Source organism: Sapajus apella, unplaced genomic scaffold (genome assembly GCF_009761245.1).
Source record: "Sapajus apella isolate SASKATOON/1434 unplaced genomic scaffold, GSC_monkey_1.0 scaffold181, whole genome shotgun sequence".
Classification (NCBI taxonomy): Eukaryota; Metazoa; Chordata; class Mammalia; order Primates; family Cebidae; genus Sapajus; species Sapajus apella.
In genome coordinates this window covers 583,582-603,231 of record NW_022437121.1, presented here as the reverse complement: position 1 = coordinate 603,231, position 19,650 = coordinate 583,582, and the positions used below count along the sequence as shown (strand labels likewise).

The window sequence follows — 19,650 nt, the reverse complement described above, 5'->3', positions numbered from 1 at the left end:
CAGGGACTGTCCCCAGCATGGCGGCCATAAAACAGCCCATTCCTGAGCTGCTTGTGTCTCAGTACAGGAAAAACAAGCCGCTCTGCAGGGAGGGGCCATTTCCTCCTTGACTTGAGGAGGAGGGTCTGGGGCCGGGTCTGGCGGATGGGCAGACCAGGCAAAGGCAGGCAGGGTCCTGGAGCTGTGTCCTGCTGCGTGTGTGCTCTCTACGGTGGGCAGGCTCCCAGGGCACTTCTGGGGCTGGCCTTTCTCTCCCGTCTGGGGCACCCCTGCCTTCTACTGACCACCCAGCCAACCAGCCAGCAGGAGCCCTCATGCACCCAGCTCAGCCCCAGGAAGTGACACCCCCACCCTCAGCGGCTGTCATCTGTTTCGGGCCAGGTTTGTGAGTCAGTCTTACCTGAGCAGTAGCCACCTCACCTGCTCACCTGACCCCAACTCCATGGCCAGCCCCCTCCCATTCCACCTTCATCATGGAGTTTCCGTATTAGATTTTTAAATAAATCAAAATACGGCATTTTCTTTTAAAAAGTCATGATTTTAAAACATTTTAAAATAATTTAGTGTTGTTATTAAAGCGACGCTGAATACACCAGTCCGTGCCATTTTTCTTGGTGCCTGGGTTTGCTGGTGCTCCTTACACTTAGCACCCAAGGCACAAGTGCGTCACTGGCCTCCCCCAGCCGCCTGGTTCCCCTCAGGTGGATTCCTGCCTCTCAGCCTGTCTTGGGTTTGTCCCCGACCTTCTCAGGAGGCAGCTGTGCCTGGACCTCATGGCCTCACAGCCCCTTGGCATCCCTGACAGAGAAGCCTCGTGGCTGGGCACTGTGCCGTCAATAGTTAACACAGTGGAACCATGTAAAAACAATTCCATATTAATTTGTTAAAATAATAGACCCATTATGTTTTCATAAATAATTTTATGATAAATTTCTATATTTTCCAAAACAAATATTATTGAAATAAAAATATGCATTTCTGCAAATCTCCAGAAAGCCTAGCTCCTGGAGGATGGGGATCCCCACGCCTGCCCCGGGTGTGTCGGTCAAGAGCACGTCCCACTGCTTACGCTTGGGTAGGCACGGGAGTGCCCCCCAACCATGGCGAGGGCTGCCACCCCTGAGCCTGGCCCCAGCAGATCATCCGTGCACATTTGCCCGGGGAACACAGACTCAGCCCTGTCCTGGGCACTTCAACCCTGCTCTCGTACCTGACCCCACCTTGGGCACTGCTTTGCCATACCCCACCACCCCAGCCTTGTCCTCCTGGACCTAGTGCTAGGAGGATGCCCAGACAGGGTGAGACTTGGTCCTGTGCATGCCAGCCAGGCAGACAGTGCTGAGAGGGGTGCTTCTGCAAAGCGGAGGCAGAGCCAGGAGTGGAGGGGTGAGCCTGCCTCGGGGCATCAGCAGGGGCTGTGTGGGCCTGGGCACAGGTTTGAGGGATGAGTAGGAGGCTGCTGGATGAACATGTAGGATGCCAGCATGATCATACTGAAGGGGTGAGTGTCCCCCTGAAAAGTTTGGGTCAGACTTCGGAGCCCTCTTGCTTCATTGTCCAGGCTGGAGGGGCCCTCTGAGCTTAAGGCCAGCATAGGCCAGGGTCCTGCTCTGCCCAGGCCCTTCTAGGCCCGTTTCTGAGCCACTGTGTGTGCTTTCCCAGACTTGCTGTAGCCTTGGTAAATAGTGGATGTGCTGGGCCCCTGGGCCCTGGGCCCCGCTGGGCTGAGAGATGGCCAGGTGGGAGTCACTCCCTAGGGCAGGACTGGCACAGGGTCTCCAGTGCCCCACCTACTTTGCAGCCCTGTGTCTGCCTCTGCCACTCCCCACCCCAGGGCACCTGGGCCCTCTGGGGAAGGTAGCAGCGGGCCAGCCTATGCATGGGAGTACAGGCCCTCTGGGGAGGGTGCCCTAGAGACGAGGGGCTCTGGCTCCCCCAAGGTTCCCTTCTCCGCCAGCCACTGTCAGCCTCGGCCGTGACCTGGTTTCACCCTGTGCTCTGTGTTCAAATGTCTGCACCTGAGTGTGCCCTGAGTGTCAGGCTGGAACATGGGGACCAGCTCCCTTTTTACACGACCTTGTCATGTATGTGACGCATGTGCGGGTACTGTCTTGTGGCCTTTGCACACCAGGTCATCATATGTTTCAGTGTGCACACGTGGAGCACCCCATCTCTGTGTGAGACATGTTTGTGTGTGTGTGCCCACGTACACAGAGCCGGGTGGTCCACTGAAGGGGTCTGGCCGTAAGTAGCTTCCTGTGCGTGCTGCGTGTATGGCTGGGGGAGCAGGGAGGATGTGTGTGTCTTAAGGACAGTGGCACTGCAGGGAGAGCTCTGGGCGCAGTGGCAGGAGGTGGCCTGAGAACAGCTTCTGCAGACGCGTCCTGACCGTAAGCGAACATGAGGTCAGGGCACTAGAGGGGCAGGGGCCTGGGTGGTGGCCGGGGCTCAGCAGAGGCATGGCCTGCCCTGTGGCCTGGCGGCGGTGCCTGGCGGTTTGTCAGTGTTCGTTACTGTGCTCGCCGGTGCAGCCTGGTTTCCCGAAACGTGGCGTTTCTGCTGCCCCAGGCTCCGAGCTTCCTGCTCCGGCAGTTCTGGCTAGTCACATGTGCCCGTGTCTCTGTCCGCGTGTACGCCCCTGCACCCCTGCGTGGCAGTGGCCATGGGGCTTCTCCCCACCCTCCCTCTGCCTCAGTGGCTGGTGGAAAGCACGGGGTGGTCCAGGGACCCCTGTCTCACGAGGGCTCAGGTGGGCTGGGGATTGTTCTTGCCTTCCCTTGGAGTCTGTTAAACAGGCCGTGGGCCCTACTGCCATCAGTGCTGGGCCCATAGGACTGGGAATCCATTGGAGGTCTCCATGTGGTTGGCAGCTGGGGGGTGCCTGGGCCTGCAAGCCATGGCTGTCACTTGGCCTTGACCAGAAGCCCCAAGCGGGTAAATGCTGGGCTGTCCTGAGTGTGGTGCCCTGAGCAGGGCTGCAAAGACCTCCCGCAGCCACAGCCTTAGTCTGGGCCACCATGCCTGCTGTCCAGGTGTGCCTGGGCATGAGCATGTGTGTCACAGAGTGAGCTATGCCTCAGGGGCACCCTGGGTCTCCTTGCCGGGCTCAGCGCCAGCTGCTGAAGAACCCAGCAGGCAGCCCGCACAGGCCGGGCCCAGCCGGGTGGGCTCCTAAGTCCTGCAGGGTGACATTTCCAGACTCAGGATGGAAGCCCCAAGAAGCAAACCTCAGATGCCAGTGGGAGGCAGGGCGGGGGGTGGGGGGCTGGGGAGCCTCCTATTGTCCCACCACACAGCCTGGTCGGATGGCTCTCCCACCAAGAAGAAGGCTTGAGCTGCGTCTTGTACTCTCAGAAAACAGGAAAATAAAACATCTGGTGCCCTGGAGTGGCGTCAGGAAGCAGCACGTCATCCCAGCCTCTGCTCTTTGTTGACGACCAGCCTCCGTAGGAGCTCCTGGCCTCCTGGGGGCCGGCACACAGCAACGTCGGTGGCCCCGAGGCCTAGCCTCCCAGGGACGGGCAGGCAGACAAGGCAGCAGGTGTGGGTGGGCTCCCAGGCGCACGTTCCCAGCCAGCAGGCCTGGCCTTTGTGGGTGCTGGGTGCCTCACACGTGCTGGTGGGACGTGTGTATGGCACCAAGAGCCTGAGAGACACGCGCCATCCCATGGCTCCGTTCCTGGTCCTTTGGCTGAGTCACACAGGGTCGTCCCAGGGGTCAGAGTCTCTCATCAGCCTTCTGCTCATTAGAGTGGTGGGTGTGGGCTGGGCACGTGGTCCTCCTGCGACTCCAGGCCCATCTGTGGCTGACCGCTGTCCCTCTTCCTGCAGGTCACGGTCACCACCATCGGCTACGGGGACAAGGTGCCCCAGACCTGGGTCGGGAAGACCATCGCCTCCTGCTTCTCCGTCTTTGCCATCTCCTTCTTTGCCCTCCCAGCGGTAGGTGCTCCATGGGAGCATTCTCCCTGGCTCCTCGGACAGCTGGGGCCCTGGGGCAACCACACGCTCCTTCCTGTGAGCAGACCCGCTTACATTCAAAACCAAGACAGTGCTTCCCTTCCAGAAGGTGCTGCACTCCAGAGCCCCACCTGCCCTCCCTGGGCCCTGGATGCAGCCTTCCCGTTTCCAGTCCCCGCTGGGGTCCTTGCAGGCAGTGTGGGAGCAGCCTGGCATGGCTGTGCATGGAGGCAGTGCAGGGCAGGCCTGCTCCCTCAGCCTGTGGGGTGGGCAGTGCGGCTGCCACATCCCATGGAGGCAGAACTTGTGCCCAGAGAGGGAGCCTCCACGCTGTGGCTGGCGGGGGCTTTGTTCCATGTCCTTTCCAGAAACCACAGACTGTGAGGTGATGTGTCTAGTATGCTCTGCCTGCGTGTGGATGTATGTGTATGTCATGTGTGTGTATGGGTGTCATAGTGCCTGTATACTATGGGTGTCTGTTTATGTATCACAGGGTATGTCCGTACTATATGTTATATGTGCCGTGCATACTCTGTGTGTATTGTATGTGTATATGTTGTATTTAGTGTGTTATGTTGTGTGTGCACATATGTGCATTATACATGTATATCAGCATGTTTACATATGTGTTTATGTACACATGTGTCACAAGTATGTATAGTATACATCTACGTACTATACATCCGTGTAGATGCACACAGCATGTAGACATATCTATTGTGTGTGCATGCGTCACATGCATGCGCACAGCGTGTGGCACACATATGCATGTGCACCACATGGCCCCTCCATGGACAGCTCCCTAGCTGCTGGTCGAGTCGTTTGCACCCCATCAGCCGTCCTTGGGGGTGGCAGTGGGCCTCCTCAGCTGAGGGCTGCCTTCTGACTCCTGGCCTCAGCCCAGTGGTATGACCCCTTCCTGGGTACATACAGATGGATCAGCCCACCTGGCCCCCAGAACGGTCCCTGGGAATGAGTGAAAAGCTCCAGCCCCCCACCCATGGGACTGGTCCCCTTGCTGGGTAAGCCCTGGGGTGTGAATTCTGCCCCCCATGCCGGCCCAGGACAGGCAGCCTGGGCCAAAGGTGGGACCTGGGGGGGCTTCTAGCACAGACCATGCCTAGCCTTCCCACAACGGTGGCTGGCAACCATGCCTTGAGGCTGCACCCAGCTGGCAGCAGCCAGTTCGGACGGGAGCCTCCTGCCATTCCTTCTCAGGGGATCCTCGGCTCGGGGTTTGCCCTGAAGGTGCAGCAGAAGCAGAGGCAGAAGCACTTCAACCGGCAGATCCCGGCGGCGGCCTCGCTCATCCAGGTGCGGCACCTGCAAGGCCCTGGCCGTTGTCATTGTGGTCACTGTTATCGTTGTGTCCAGCCCTCCTGTCCACTGGGCAGAACCACCGTTGGCCCCTGCAGCAGCCCAGCTGGCCTGTGGGGCATGCTCTGCTTGTGGAAGCCTTGGCTTCTGTGGCGACGGGGCGAGCAGGGGGCACTGGAGCCTGTGTTCCTCCAAAGCCACTCCCATTGAGGGTCACGCCCTGTGGCCTGGACAGGAGACACGGCCATGCCAGGAGTGAGCGTGTTGGTTCTGAGGCTCCCTGCACTCCCGTTCTCCCTCCTGCGGCACAACCACCTCAGGGCTGCGTCTGGCAAGGGGTGACCAGGTGACTGTCCCCAAGGGAGTGGGACCCAGATGTGCAGTTGGTGCCATCTGGATGGCCTACATCCCTCAGGGCTCAGGAGGCCCTGGTACCTGGGGGTGAGGAGTGGCGATGGGATGGCATGGGCCTCCCTCTGGGCTCACAAGGCCAGCAGGCTAGGAAAGCAGAGTCCTGGAGCAACAGGGGAAGGAAGGTTCTGGAGGCAGGTGGGGAGGCAGCCGGTACCAAGCTCTGGGACACTGGGCCCTGGCTCTGTCACCCCGGGATCTCCAGAACCCACCAGAGAATGGGACTGCCCTTTTAACGTAGGCAAAGACTTTGCACAGGAGCCCCTTGAAAATCACATCCCGTGAGTCTCTCTTGTTGGCCACTGCAGGGCCAGGGCTGCCATGAGGAACAGCGGTGAGGGGCCTGAGGGTGGGCACTGCCAGGTTGAATGACGGTGCCTGGCTGGAGATACAGCCTCCGCCCAGTGCAGTGGCTGGGGGCACAGTGTCAGCTCCTCTGGGCACACTAGGCTGGATGTCCCCCAGGAAGCCTCAAGGCCTGGGCAGCCTCTGCTGGCTGGGGTCCCCCTGCAGTCCTTCTAAGCTGGCTGACCCAGGCAAGGCCCAGGCTGTCGGGGGCTGGTCACAGCCCTGCCAGGCTCCTGACTCAGCCAGCGTGGGGCTGTGTTCTCCCACCCTAGGCCTGGTTTTATGGCTCTGCAGTTTCTCCTTCTGGGGAAATCATAAATCAGGCCCATAAACCCGCCTTGGTCCCGGCATGAGCAGGCTGGCCACCTAACCCCCAGGAGACCACATTTGATTCTTGTCCTACTCCCCGGGAACTACAGGTCCTATGAAAGGGGGCTCCTTGGAAGCTGCACACGAAGGGGGCCACAGGTGATAGACACGCACAGGAGCAGGGCAGGGGTCCTGGGGTCTGCCAGGGTGGGCGGACCACGTGGAGTGTCAGCCTGTGTGTGTAATGCTCGGGCCTCAGAAGGGCTGGGCGTGTGCCCCTGCCTGCCTGTCCCTGGGTGCCAGGTGGGAGTGAGGGCTGCAGGTGCCCCTTGCCAGCTGCTGTGTCTACCTGGAGCTGTCACCCAGGAGCCTACCAGTGTAGGGGCACATTCTCTACTCAGCCCTCTCTCAGGCTCGTGTGGCCAGTGATGACAAAGCCACCAGGACGTGTCTTCATACAAGGTCCCAAGAGCCCCTCCTGCCCCATCCCTGCCCACCTGGATGCTGCACAGCTGTCCCCCACGCCCCCTGCCAATAGCGTCCCCTCCTCCCACCCTTCCCATGCGGTACTGCCGTGGGGTCTCTCTGAAATGCCGGCTTCAGAGCTGCACCTCTGCGCTGTTGGAGGCTCCCCCAACTGCAAGGTGGCACTCACAGGCCTCTGGGAGAGGCCTCGCCTCCTGCCAGCCCTAGAGACTCTACCTCTCCCTGCCCCCTGCTTAGCACCCATGGGTCCCGGCGACCCCTCTTTCTCAGCCCTTCCTCACTATGTGGCCGCTGGTTGCCCGTTTCTGCACTGGTCTCCTATGCACGCTGTGCACCCTGGCACCCAGGGATGGTGTGCAAACCGCCCACCTTTGTGAGTCTCACCCTTGGCTCAGGGCTGGCTTGGGGTGTCTGCAGGAAGACACCAGGCAGATGGAAGTGCAATAGACTAGGGGTAACGAGCGAAGACCTTTGTGGTGTCCCAGCCCTGGGTAGCAGCTGGCCCATGAGGCGGTGAGCTATCTGGCGCAGCAAGGGACCAAGCCAGGCTGCCTGGGCAGAGGGTCTGGGAGCTGGGACCATGTCAAGCCTGTGACTCTGAGGTCCCAGACCCTCCCACCTAGAAGGGAGCGACCAGGCCTGGGGAACAGGGAGTGGAAGCTGTAGCTTCCACAAGGGTCCCCACTGAGTGGCTCAGCCAGTGACAGCCTTCTCCTCTGCCCGACCTCAGACTGCGTGGAGGTGCTACGCTGCTGAGAACCCCGACTCCTCCACCTGGAAGATCTATGTCCGGAAGCCCCCCCGGAGCCATGCTCTGTTGTCACCCAGCCCCAAACCCAAGAAGTCTGTGGTGGTGAGTAGCCCGCCGGCCACCAGGGCAGGCCCTTCTTGCCAGCAGGTGGGGTGGCCGTGGGGGCACAGCACAAGGCTGGGCTCTCATCACTGCACAAGGCTGGACATCTGACCTGGTGCAGCCTGTGTCAGGGCGTCAGCTTCATTGGGGCACTGGCTACATACCTGATGCTAGGTTCCTGCCATCCCAGTGTCCCCCGACTTGGGGGTACGTAAGACTGGTCACTCCAGAGCATGAGAGGTCCCGAGAGAGAGCTCCAGGATCAGGACTGGCTGGAAAGAAGGCTCTTCAGAGGGCCTCAGGGTTGGGCTTTCCACACGGGGCACAGTGGGTGGTGAGCAGTGGGCAGGGGGTGGCGGGAGGTGGGCGGTGGCAGGGAAGCAGCAGGGATGGGAGGTGAGGCAGGGCGCAGCGAAGGGCGTCTGGAGGTTGCAGGACCGTGGAGTTTGGCAGGTGCTGGGCAGTCATCTCATGACGTGGCTGGGATCGTGAAAGGGGTTGGGGCTGACATGGGCATGGTTCCCTGTCCTGGCCTGGGCCCACACCCTCTGTGGAGAGATCTGGCCTTCCCAGTTTCCAGCTGCCAGCGGAGCCTCTGTGCCAACTTTTCCCCAGATTTCCACACAGCCTGCACCCTCACTTCAGGTGCCCTCTTCAGGCCCTGCTAGCACCTAGTCTGGTCCGCCATATGTGTTCACCCCCACTGGTCACAGCCCCCATTACCACCTCCCCCAGCACCATCTTGTGCATTTGTCTGCTTCCTGGTGTCCTGTCAGCCTGCTCCAACGAGGCCATGAGCTCACAGAGCAGCAACTGGGCCAAGCCCCCCCTTGTGGCCCCCAGCAGCCCTGCCCTGTCTCTGTGTGAGGATGCTGGAGCTGGCCCCAGGCCCCCGGTCCCTGTTGGGGTGTATGTGGAAGGGGCTGGGCTCAGGGTGGCTGCATGGACACTCCGGGGCCAGCGCAGGGCCTGGCAGACGATGGCCACAAGCTGCTAATCTATTGTCTGTTTTTTAGATAAAGAAAAAAAAGTTCAAGCCGGACAAGGACAATGGGGTGAGTCCCGGAGAGAAGACGCTCACAGTCCCCCAGATCACGTGTGACCCCCCGGAAGAGCGGAGGCTGGACCACTTCTCTGTCGATGGCTATGACAGTTCCGGTGAGAACCCCTCAAACAGGTGTGGGGTGCAGGGCCGGGCAGGTCGCTGCCTCTTCTGGGAGCCCGAGCAAGCCAATGGGTTTCTCCCTTGGGCTGGGGTCTCTGCTGACGAGTCATGAACAGACAGAGGGTGGAGCTGCTAGAAACTTCCGTAAACCTTCCAGCTGCCTTCCCCTCAGAGTCTTCCCAAGGCAGGTCTGGCCACACCTTCTGTTGCGAGAGGAAGCCTGGGCAGGTGACTGGAGGGGTCAGCTCCCCCAGCTGTGCCGAGGGAAAGCAGTGTTCTTGATTCCAGCTGCCTGGCTTTCTCCCAGTGGAGCCCACGGCTGTGGTTGGGAAGTGGCTAGGGTGACCTCTGGGCCCACTGGCAGAGAGGCCAGAGGTGAGGGGTCTGGGGATGGAGCCCTAAAGGAGCAGCACCAGGCCTGGGGAACGTGGGGAACGTGACAGCACAGGCCCTTCTCATGCAGCCCGGGGCCCGAGTCTGTGTGTGGTGGTGTGGCTGGGACCTGCGTCCCTCCTCTCACCCCTGCAGCGGGGGCTGGGATGAAGCCACCTTCTGTGGGAACTCACAGTTGGAGGGCAGACCTGTCTAGGGTTTACGTGTCCTCCATCCTGGGTGAGGGGCTTTACCTGCGCTAACTTGTAAGTGTGGCTCTGTGACAGACATGGAGGGCGAGGCCCTGGAGGCTGGGCTCATGTGCTCCAGCCACACAGCGGGGAACACAGCAGTGCCCGGCTGTGGCCGCCACATGCCTCCCGCCCCCTTCTGCCGAGCACACACACAACACGTGGTGATGCCAGGGCGTCAGCGCTCGGCTTCCCACACTGCTCCGGGCAGACCTGGCCTCCCGGCTGCAGCAGGAGGCACACGTGATGTGTCTGTCATCTGGAGGCCAGTTCTGAGACAAACATCCGTAGGACAGAACCACGCACTGGGCAGCTCGACGGGGTGTGAGGGTCTGGGACCTCATGCTCTCTGTCCGCGGATGAGGGTTGGGGCCCCGGGTTGCGACTCAGCCCTTGAGAGTTAGGAGGCGTGGAAGGGACCCCACTTCTCGCTGGAAGCTCAAACTTCTCTTGCCTGTGACTTCAATGCCCACTTCTGGAGACTGTGATCTCAAGCTGCCAAATTCTCTAGCAGCTCTCTTAAAACCAAATATGAAAGAGTGGCTGTTTCTTTCCTCTGAGCCGTGCGGGGTATTTGAGATAGCTCTGCTGCCACCAGGACGGGGCGTTGGCGCTCAGCACCGCGTGCAAAGGTGCCACCTGTGGCCCTGCCGGCTGCTTCCTCCGAGGCAACCCTGATGGCGACTGTGCTCTGATATGGTGCTTCCGGACGCTGTGTGGCAGCACCCACACAGAGGCCCTGGCAAATGCTCCCAGAAGCCCCCATCCCAGGGCATTGTCCCCCGGGAGGAAAGGGGTGCCTGTTTTGAAAACATTTGGTTATCATGGTGCCAAAAAGCAGCACCGGTTTAGACCCCAAGTGAAACAGTGGCCTCGCCCTCCCAGCATGGGGGAGCCTTCATCTTCCAGGAGGTGGGGAGCACAGCATTCAAAGCCCACTCCCCTTTGACCACTTGCTGTTGTCTGGACAGACATCACGCACTTGGGCCTTGTGTTGGTTCCTCCCCACTCAGTTCCTGCCCACCCAGTTTCTGCCCCTCGAAGTCTCAGCCCCCTTCTTCCATGACTCCAAGGCATATCCTCTAAGGAGGCTTGACCCTGCCCTGGAGGGACCACTCCCAGCTCTCCCTGCCTTCCATCCCCTGTGGGAGGGAGGACTTCACGTGGCCCAATCCCTTGGAGGCTGGACCCCACTGTTTCGGACTCTGAGCTGTTATAAGCTAGGCTCTGCCTCAGTTGTGCCAAGAGGCTAGGGATCCATGCCTGGCAGAGAAGGGTCCATACACCTTGCCCTACCATCCAGGTGACATGGTCCATGGTCCATTCCCTCCTCAGCAGCCGTCCCTTTGTCCTTTGGTCATTTTGGCATCTATCGCTCCCCTCTCAGACATCTTCCTAGTGCCTGGGACCAACCCGAATGTTCCAGCTCGCTAGCAGTTGTAGGAATGCTGTCATGTCTTACCTATGGCAGAGGGGGGGGCAAGCCCACACTATTCCCAACTCTGTGCTCGTGGGCACCAGCCCAGCCCACCAAGCTCCAGTTCATTTAGAATGGCTCACCTGCATCCCCCTCCTTGGCAGGAGGCTGGGTGATGCCCCCTGGGGCTTTTCTGGGCATCCCATGTGGGAGTCACCAGGCAAGACCAAGTCCAGGCACCCGCTCCACTGGGCCTCAGATGCCAACAGGATTTGCCTGGGACCCGACCACATCTCAGTGAGCCCCTGGGACATGCTCCCGCCTGCCCGCTGGAGCCGGCACAAAGGGTGATTGTGCCAACCAATGCCCAGTGTCCCCACGGCTCCGGATTCAGGGCTGGGACCATTGTCTTGATGCAAATAGGGGCTTTCTGCGCATGCTAACGGGCAGGTGGGCGTGGCTGGGGGCTGGGGACACAGCCTGTGTACGGCCTGAAGAAGCATCGCTTGCTGCTTGCTGAATGCGGGGCAGCCCGAGTCGATGCTGTCCATTCAGCCTGGTTAGTGTTATTAAGTCATTAGTGCTGTCTGCGGAATGTTAATGAGGGAAAGTGCAGAGAAAGTCAGGCGCCTTTTGTGGAATGCCCCTCCACGGAGGAGGTTTTTCTTTTCTGCTGGAGTTCTTTCTTTCCTAACGTGATAAGTCAGCCCAGGCTGGAGCTACCAGATTTCTGGAGCCTGAGCTGTCGGCCTGGCCCCCAGAGACCCAGAGTGGCCCCTGATACTCCTGAGTCCCCTCTGCCTAGGAGGCTCTTGTAGAGCCCTGGTGTGGGGAGAAGGGGATGCTAATCCCAGGGCGGAAGCCACTCCGGGAAGTCCTACAGCCCCTCTCCCGCAAGGTGGGTGTGAACGGCCACACTGAGGTCCCCCCAAAGCCAAATCCAGGCCTCAACTCTGCCTGGCTGAGCTTGCTGTTGTGTGGGCCTGCTGACTAGGGCACCCACCTGTTTGCACCATCCACCTGCACACAGGCCCCTTCAGCTCGGGCTCTAGCTGGTGCTGTGCAATGTTGGCCCCACTCACAGGTGGAGAAATGGAGGGCCAGGGCCATGCGGGGCCCTCCCAAGGACACGTGTGTGTCTAACACCCCACCAAGCCTGCCAAGAGGCATATGCAGGTGTGGTAGTGGCAGACCTCAGGGGAGCGAGGCTGAAAAGTAAGAAGGCCCCCCACGGACCTCAGGGGAGTGAGGCTAGGAAGGAAGAAGGCCCCCCACAGACCTTAGGGGAGCAAGGCTGGGAAGCAAGAAGGTCCCCCACAGACCTCAGGGAAGGGAGGCTAGGAAGGAAGAAGGCTGATGGTGGCATCAGAACACAGACTAACCTGCAGCCAAAATGGGGCACGTGTTCCCTGCAGAGCAGCCTCCCTGAGGGGAGGAACCAGTCCCCATCCCACATGGCAGGGCCCGCTGCTGTTCCCCCAACCTTCTGACCTGGGTGGGGAGGGAGGGGCATGTCAGCAGCCACCCAGCCCGAGAGCCCATGCTCAGCAGAGGTCGCGACGCAGGCCTAGCCCTAGAGTCTTTGCCATGCAGCGTCACGGACTCTGCTCATGAAGGACGCTCATGCGTGGGGACCCAACCGCATGCTGCTTGGCTTGGCAGTGTCGGAGGGACTGGGACCTGCGAGGATGTGGTGGTCACTGGCCATGCCCAGCCTGGGAGCCTGAGACTCGCAGCCCGGCTGCTGCTGCCTTGGGGTCCTAAAGATCCTCTGTATGCCTTTGGTGTGGGCCAGATACACAGGCAACCTCCTGCCCAGAGGGTCCAAACAGGCATGAGTCATCCACATCTGCAGGTCAGAGGAGGCCTGGGCTGGAGCCGCACACTGGCCATCCTGTCCCGCTGTCCCTCCCTCAGAGCCACTGTGTTCCCTCCGCATGAAACCGTCTTTCCCAGATCCGGCGAGTCCTTAATGAAGGAGCTGCCTCCGTTGTGCGCTGCCTGCCCTGCCCCTGCTCCACTCCAGTTGTCTCTACAGCCAGGTCCCCATTTGACCAGGTTGTCCAGTCCCCTCCTCAAAGGGAAGGGGCGCTTTGTTTTTTGTCAGTGACCCTGAGCTGGTACCATGCCCAACCCATGGTGGGTGCATGATAAAAATGCACCGGTGGCTGTGCCACCGGTGTTTGCCTTGACAAATGGGCTGGAGGTGCAGGACTGGCCAGAGGTGGCCTCCTAAACACCGGAGTCCTTAGGAAGCCACAGTAGACTTCCCCAAATCCGCTGGTCCTAGAGGCCTCCTCAGACAGGATGCCTCCAGAGGCTGCTCAGAGGATGCTGGGCTGGAAGGTCGTGGTCTGTGCCATAGGGCAGCAGCACCTTCCTGCCTGGCCTGGACAGGGTTCTGAAGGGCTTCTGGGGAGGTACCTTCAAAGCTGTACCTCTGTGTGTCAGCACGTGTTTGCCAGGTGAGCTGGGACTATCGTGTGGTTTCCTGTTTGTAAAGTGGGGCAGCGTGCTGGAGGAGCTTGCATCACATAGCCAGGGGTCCCCAGTGTGGCCTGGGGGCTTGCCGTCCACATGTGTGCGTGTGCTTTTTGGAGGCATGCATCATGGAACAGCCTCACCTCTTGCTTCTGCACTCGTGAGGCTGATTCTCACGAGGTCAGGCTGTCACCTCCTCCTGCTCCCTGCTCGATGTCCTCAGCCCAACACACCAAGCCTGGTCTTTGACACACTCCTCCACTCAAGGCTGTGTGTTCTGATGGTGCAATTTTGGTGGCTGCCGCAGGATTAAATCCTGAATGCTTTGCCAACTAAAATCAAAACTCTCCCCAATTCCTCTGGAACCTCCCAGGGACCTTGACTCTAGGCTCTAGACCCCACCGTCTCCTGCCGTTTCCTGGGCCTTTGTTGCTCAGCTTTTTGGTTTTTTCTTTTAAATGATCCCCTTTTTGTTGAAGTTTCACACATCTAGATATTTACTCGCAGATTTGCAGTTTTCTGTCTCACCATTTGGATTTAATTTCCTTTTTCCTGAAGTCTGTGCTTCCTTCAGTGAAGGTAAACCCTCAGTTTCTGTTTGCCTGAAATGTTTTTACTTTGCCTTTGTTATTGGATGACGATTTCGTTGTGGGGGGAGTTACAGGTGAGTGTGCACATTTTCTCTGAAGACTCTGCAGCTGTAACGCTGCTGTCTCCTGGCTTCTGTGGGTCATCAAGCTAACTAATTTTCCTTTGTAAGTGACCCTACCTCTAGTGACTTCAGAAACCTTCCTTTTGACTTTGGTGTTCAGAAGTTTCACTGCACTGTACCAAGGTGGTGGATTTATTTATTGTGCGTACAATTTATTGTGATTCCTGAATCTGAGGGTTTATGTCTTTCACCAACTGTGGAAAGTCAGTACCATTACGTTGTAGAACATTGCCTCTCCTAAGGGTTCTGATTTTTCCCAGAAACTTCTATTCGACCATCTCATTGTTCTTCTCATCTGTCTCCTAGATTTTCTATCTCTGTCTCCCTCTGCTTTATTCACAGAATTTTCTGTGCAGCTTCTAACTCTTGAGATGTTTCTGTTCCACTGTTTTATCCACCCACTGAGACTTCCAGTTATATAGTTTTTCATCCCTATGAATCCTTGTACGTGGGTTTAATTTGCTTGATTTTAGCATCTTTTACCTTTCTCGTATTTTATACTACAACTTCAAATCTTTAAGCCACTTGGAAATGCTTATTTTGTACCCTCTATCCTGTTATTTCATCATCTGCAGTTCTTGGAGAGATTAATTCTGTTCACTGTGGTTTTTCCTGACTCTTGCTCATGGTGGCTCATTTTACTGTGAGTTTGCAATTTAGATCATGAGCTTGTGTGGTGGATGTTTCTGTTTGTGGGGTTCCTGTGTGTCTTGTATAAGGGTACATGCCTCTGGAGAAGCTGTACTTTTGCTTGTACAGAGTGACTCAGTGAACCAATCCAGGACCTTCGTGATCTCACATTTTAGATATGAGATCTTCTAGACAATGTACGCAGTGTATACAGAAACCCCAATTTCCTGTGACAGAAAATCTAAGTTATATATATTAAGAGGAGAGTTTTATTTTATAAAGTAAAATTGTCTTTATTTGTGGAAGAAACTGTTATCTATGTAGAAAATCTGATGAATATACAAGATGACCACCATAACTAATATATGAGTTTAGTAAGGTGGCAGATACAAGATTAATCTGTAAAAATCAATTCCATTCATACATTCTAGCAGCAAATAACCAGAAATTGAAATTTTTTTAATACAGGCATATCTCATTCTTATTTACTGCACTTTGGTTTGCTGCACTTTGCTGATAATGCATTTGTTACAAATTGAAGGTTTGTGGCAACCCTACTCAAGTTGAAGCTGGTGCTCATTTATCATTTCGGTAATCCTAGGGCCCTAAAGAATTATCCTACATCTACTCTGCTTATGCTCTGTAATGGAAGAACAAAGCCTGTTGACAACATGGTTTACTGAAAATGTTGAGACCTACTGCTCAGACGAAAAGAAGCCTCTCAAAATGTTAGTGCTCATTGACAGTCCACCTGGTCACCTGAGACCTCTGATGGAAATGCCCAAGGAGATTAATGTTGTTCTTATGCCTGCTGATACAACATCCATTCCGCAGCCCATAACCAAGGAGTAATTCCAACTTTGAAGTCTTATTATTTAATAAATACATTTTGTAAGGCTATAGCTATCATAGATAGTGATTGCTTTGATGAATCTGGGCAAAATAAATTGAAAACATTTTAGAAAAAGTTCACCATTCCAGATCCCACTAAGAACACTAGTGATTCATGGAACAAGTTCAAAATATCAACATTAACAGGAATTGGGAAGAAGTTGATTCCAGCCTTCCTGGATGACTGTGAGGGGTTCAAGATTTCAGCAGAGGAAGTAAGTGCTGATGTTGTAAAAACTGCAAGAGAACTAGAATTAGAGGTGGAGCTGGAAGATGTAGCCGAAATATCATTAGTTGTTAGAGAAATGCAAATTAAAAACAATGAAATACCACTACCCAATTAGTATATTGCCTAAAATTAAGGAGGTTGATGATATCAAGTGTTGGTAAAGATGTGATGGAGGTGGAACGCTCATATGCTCCTGGTGAGAATGCAAAGTCCAAAGCGATGCAGCCATTTGGGAAACAGTTCAGCAGTTTCTTGATGTGTTAAACATATACCTTCCATATTATACAGCCATCCTATTCCTAGGTATTTATCCAGGAGAAATAAGATCATATGCACACCACCACTATATGGAATATTCATAGCAGCTTTATAAAAACTGGAAACCCAAAACTGGAAGCAACCCAAATGCCCATCAACATTTAAATAGATTTTTCAAAGTTGTGGCGTATTCCTATAATGGAATACTACTCAGAAATACAAAGGAATGAACCATTGATGCACCTACAATATGGATGAATTGCAAAATAACTATAGTGCGTGAAAGAGGCCAGACAAAAAGGAGTACATGGTATCTTATTTATGTAAAACTCTAGAAAATGACCACTAATATAGAGTGACAAAAAGGTCAGTGGTTATCAGTGGTTACCTGGGGATCGGGGTAGTGATAGGAGAGGGAAGGACAAAAGGGCACAAGAAAACTTTTGGGGCAGCTGGTATGTTTATTATAATCATGGCGATGGTTTCATCATGTCAAAAGTTACAACATTGCACACTTTAAACATGCAAGTTATGTCAATTATGCCTCAATAAAGTTGTTAATATATATAATAAATATATATAACATAAATATATAATAAAATGTATTTTCCATAGCAAAAAAATACCAAAAATATCGTTTTTTTAAATGATAGTTTAAACCAGTTGCCACTCATATATAGGCATAGGGCTAATTCAATTGCTATATAAAAACACTCTTGTAGGCCAGGCGCAGTGGCTCACCCCTGTAATCCTAGAACTTTGGGAGGACAAGGTGAGTGTATCATGAAGTCAGGAGTTCAAGACCAGCCTGACCAACATGGTGAAACCCTGTCTCTCCTAAAAATACAAAAATTAGCTGGGTGTGGTGGTGCACACCTGTAATCCCAGCTACTCAGGAGGCTGAGGCAGGAGAATCACTTGAGCCCAGGAGGCAGAAGTTGTGGTAAGCCAAGATTGTATAACTGCACTCCATCCAGCCTGGGTGACAGAGCAAGACTCCATCTCAAAACAAAACAAAACAAAAAAAAAAAGCTTTTGTAAATCAAGATAAAAGTTAAAAGATATTAAAACAGTTCACAGAAAAGGAAATACCAATGATTCTTAAGAATGAAATATGCTGGCCAACTTCAATTATGACAAGAGAAATGCAAATTACATTAAAGCAATGGGGTCCTTGAAACTTATCTGATTATTAAATATCAAAGAGTTTGATAACACTCTTTGGGTAAGTGTGCAGGGAAACTCTCAGCCTCGGTCATTGATGTTGGAAAAAAAAAATGGATACAACCTCTGTGGAGATAAATAAGGTAACTTCAATCAAAATTAAAGATGCATATGCTTTTGAATCATTCTAGAAATTTACACATATCTTACACATTTGCAAAATAATCCATCATGAGGATATTGATTTCTACAATTATTAAATAGCAAAAAATTGCAAACCACCAACATACCCCCAATGGATGTCTGCTTCAAGTATCATATCTCCATTAAACAGCCATCAAAACTGTGAAGCTGTACTCTCATCACTGGTGCAGGCCATCCCTGATATCTGATACTAGAAATAACAGTATATCTTTCAGAAGAGTATGAAATCTCCCATCATGTGTGGGCAAATACAATGGTTTACAAAACGAAGCTTTATAGATCTTGTTCTGTGTCTTGAAACCATTTGAAGGACATTGGGATTTTCTTTTCTGTAAAGGTTAAAAAGAGCTGAATTGTAAAAACATCTGGGCCTGATACATGTTTTATAGGAGATCGTTAGTAATTTCTCTTTAGTCTGTTTTATGATCATTTGTTCTAAATTAGTTTGTTACATCTTTTGGAGTAATTTATTCATTGCTATTTAACTTCCTCAAGCCTTTCAATTGTGTTGCCACTCGGTGGCAACTAATTTTTTCTTTTAGTGATTTTATGGTCTTCTCTATCAAATATCTTCATTTTTCTTTTCCTTTTTTGCATGAACTTTTGTAGTTTTGCTCCTTTTTTCTTAAGCACATGAGAAATTTATCTATTTTATATTTTGTTATCAGAAAACTATCTTTGTACTCTTTGTTGTCTATTTCATTAACCTAAACTTTTATATCTATTAATTCCCTTTTCCTGGCTAACTATATTTTTGTTTTCTTTTACTTAAGAGTCATAGTTCATTTATTTGAAGTCTTTCTACTAACAGCATTTTTAAAAGCTATAAATTTTCCTCTGTTTGCAGCTTTAGCTGTGACACATAGATCTGATTATGAAATACGTTCCTTTTCATTGCTTTCTTGATAGTTTTTATTTTATATTTTGATTTTTCTCTTTAATCTAGTGTTCTTCTAATGTCTTAATTTTTAAGCAGTACATTTTTATCACTGTTATTTATTTCTAATTTAATAGGCTTACAGTGAAAGTATGTAGCCTATGAAGTCTCCACTTTTTTTTTTTAATGAAGATTTTCATTGTGTCCAAGTATGAAGATAAGATCATTATTTTGGTAAATGCTCCACAGACATCAGAAAATATCTTCTGTATTTGTAGGACACAAAGTTTTATTTATATGCATGGACAGATAAAATATATGTGGAGATGGATTATATAAACATACATGTATATACTTATTCATTGCCTCATTAAGGTTTGCTGTGCCCTTAGTTTAAAAAAAAAAACAAAAAACTGAAACATCTACCAAATTCTGAAACAGGAAAATTACATTCTTCCTTTACAATTGTTTCTAAAAATTGAATGGCAGATTTCATGGAGTAGTTTGGGGCACAGCCTAAATGGCCAACCTTCTTAGGGCCACAGCCCAGCTCTGCCATTTTCTTATGTGGCCCTCAGCAAGCTACTGCTTTCTCTGTGCCTCAGTTTCCACATCTGTGAAATCAGGATCCTAACTGTGCCTGCTCCCAGGACTCCTGTGTTGTTTGAGTGAGTTAGAACATGTCAGTGCCCACCCAGGGCACTTGCTTGCTTGCCCTCAAGCAGCAAGCAGTCTTGTGTCTCTGTCTGCTGCCAAGTTCACCCAAGGCTCTATCAATACTAGATCTGCTCTCCTTCCCTCCTAAACAGCCACGCACTCATACCACAAATCTAGGGGCTATTCTTTCTTTGATTGTCCTTAATATTGTATCACTTTCTGATATTCACACCTTAACTTTACAGATGCGTAGAATGGAATAGATGTGTTTCAGTGCCATTTTTTTTTCTCACATTTGCTTGGGCTCCCCTCCTCTCCATTACCTATGTTGACAATCTAGAATTTGTTGTTTCATATTTTTCCCAATGTTCATATAATATTCAATGAAATAAAATACATGTGACATAATGAAGGTATTATCATTGTTTTCCAAACTCATGGGATCATATCATACCTGCTTTCTGCATCTTGCTTTTCTCAATCAGTGAAACAGTAAAAATGCCTCTAAGGCTGCTGGAACAATTTTATTTTTGTTTAATTCTGTCTCTAATTGAATTTTATTTCTTTCAATTCTATTCTAAAATTTATAATCTCTGCTTAATTTCCTTTGGTGTACATTTCCTGTGATGTTCTCTATTGCTTAAAATTCATTTTGTTC

General features: G+C 52.9%; 1 protein-coding gene across 1 annotated transcript in view; it reads left to right on the top strand.

Annotated features, from left to right (window-relative positions):
• Positions 1-19,650, top strand: part of KCNQ1 (potassium voltage-gated channel subfamily Q member 1) — a 390,974-nt gene that overhangs the window by 127,320 nt on the left and 244,004 nt on the right. The window contains exons 7-10 of the mRNA XM_032268483.1: positions 3,832-3,942; positions 5,179-5,274; positions 7,562-7,684; positions 8,701-8,842. Coding sequence (XP_032124374.1) covers positions 3,832-3,942; positions 5,179-5,274; positions 7,562-7,684; positions 8,701-8,842 — 472 coding nt within the window. The remainder of the gene's footprint in view (positions 1-3,831; positions 3,943-5,178; positions 5,275-7,561; positions 7,685-8,700; positions 8,843-19,650) is intronic.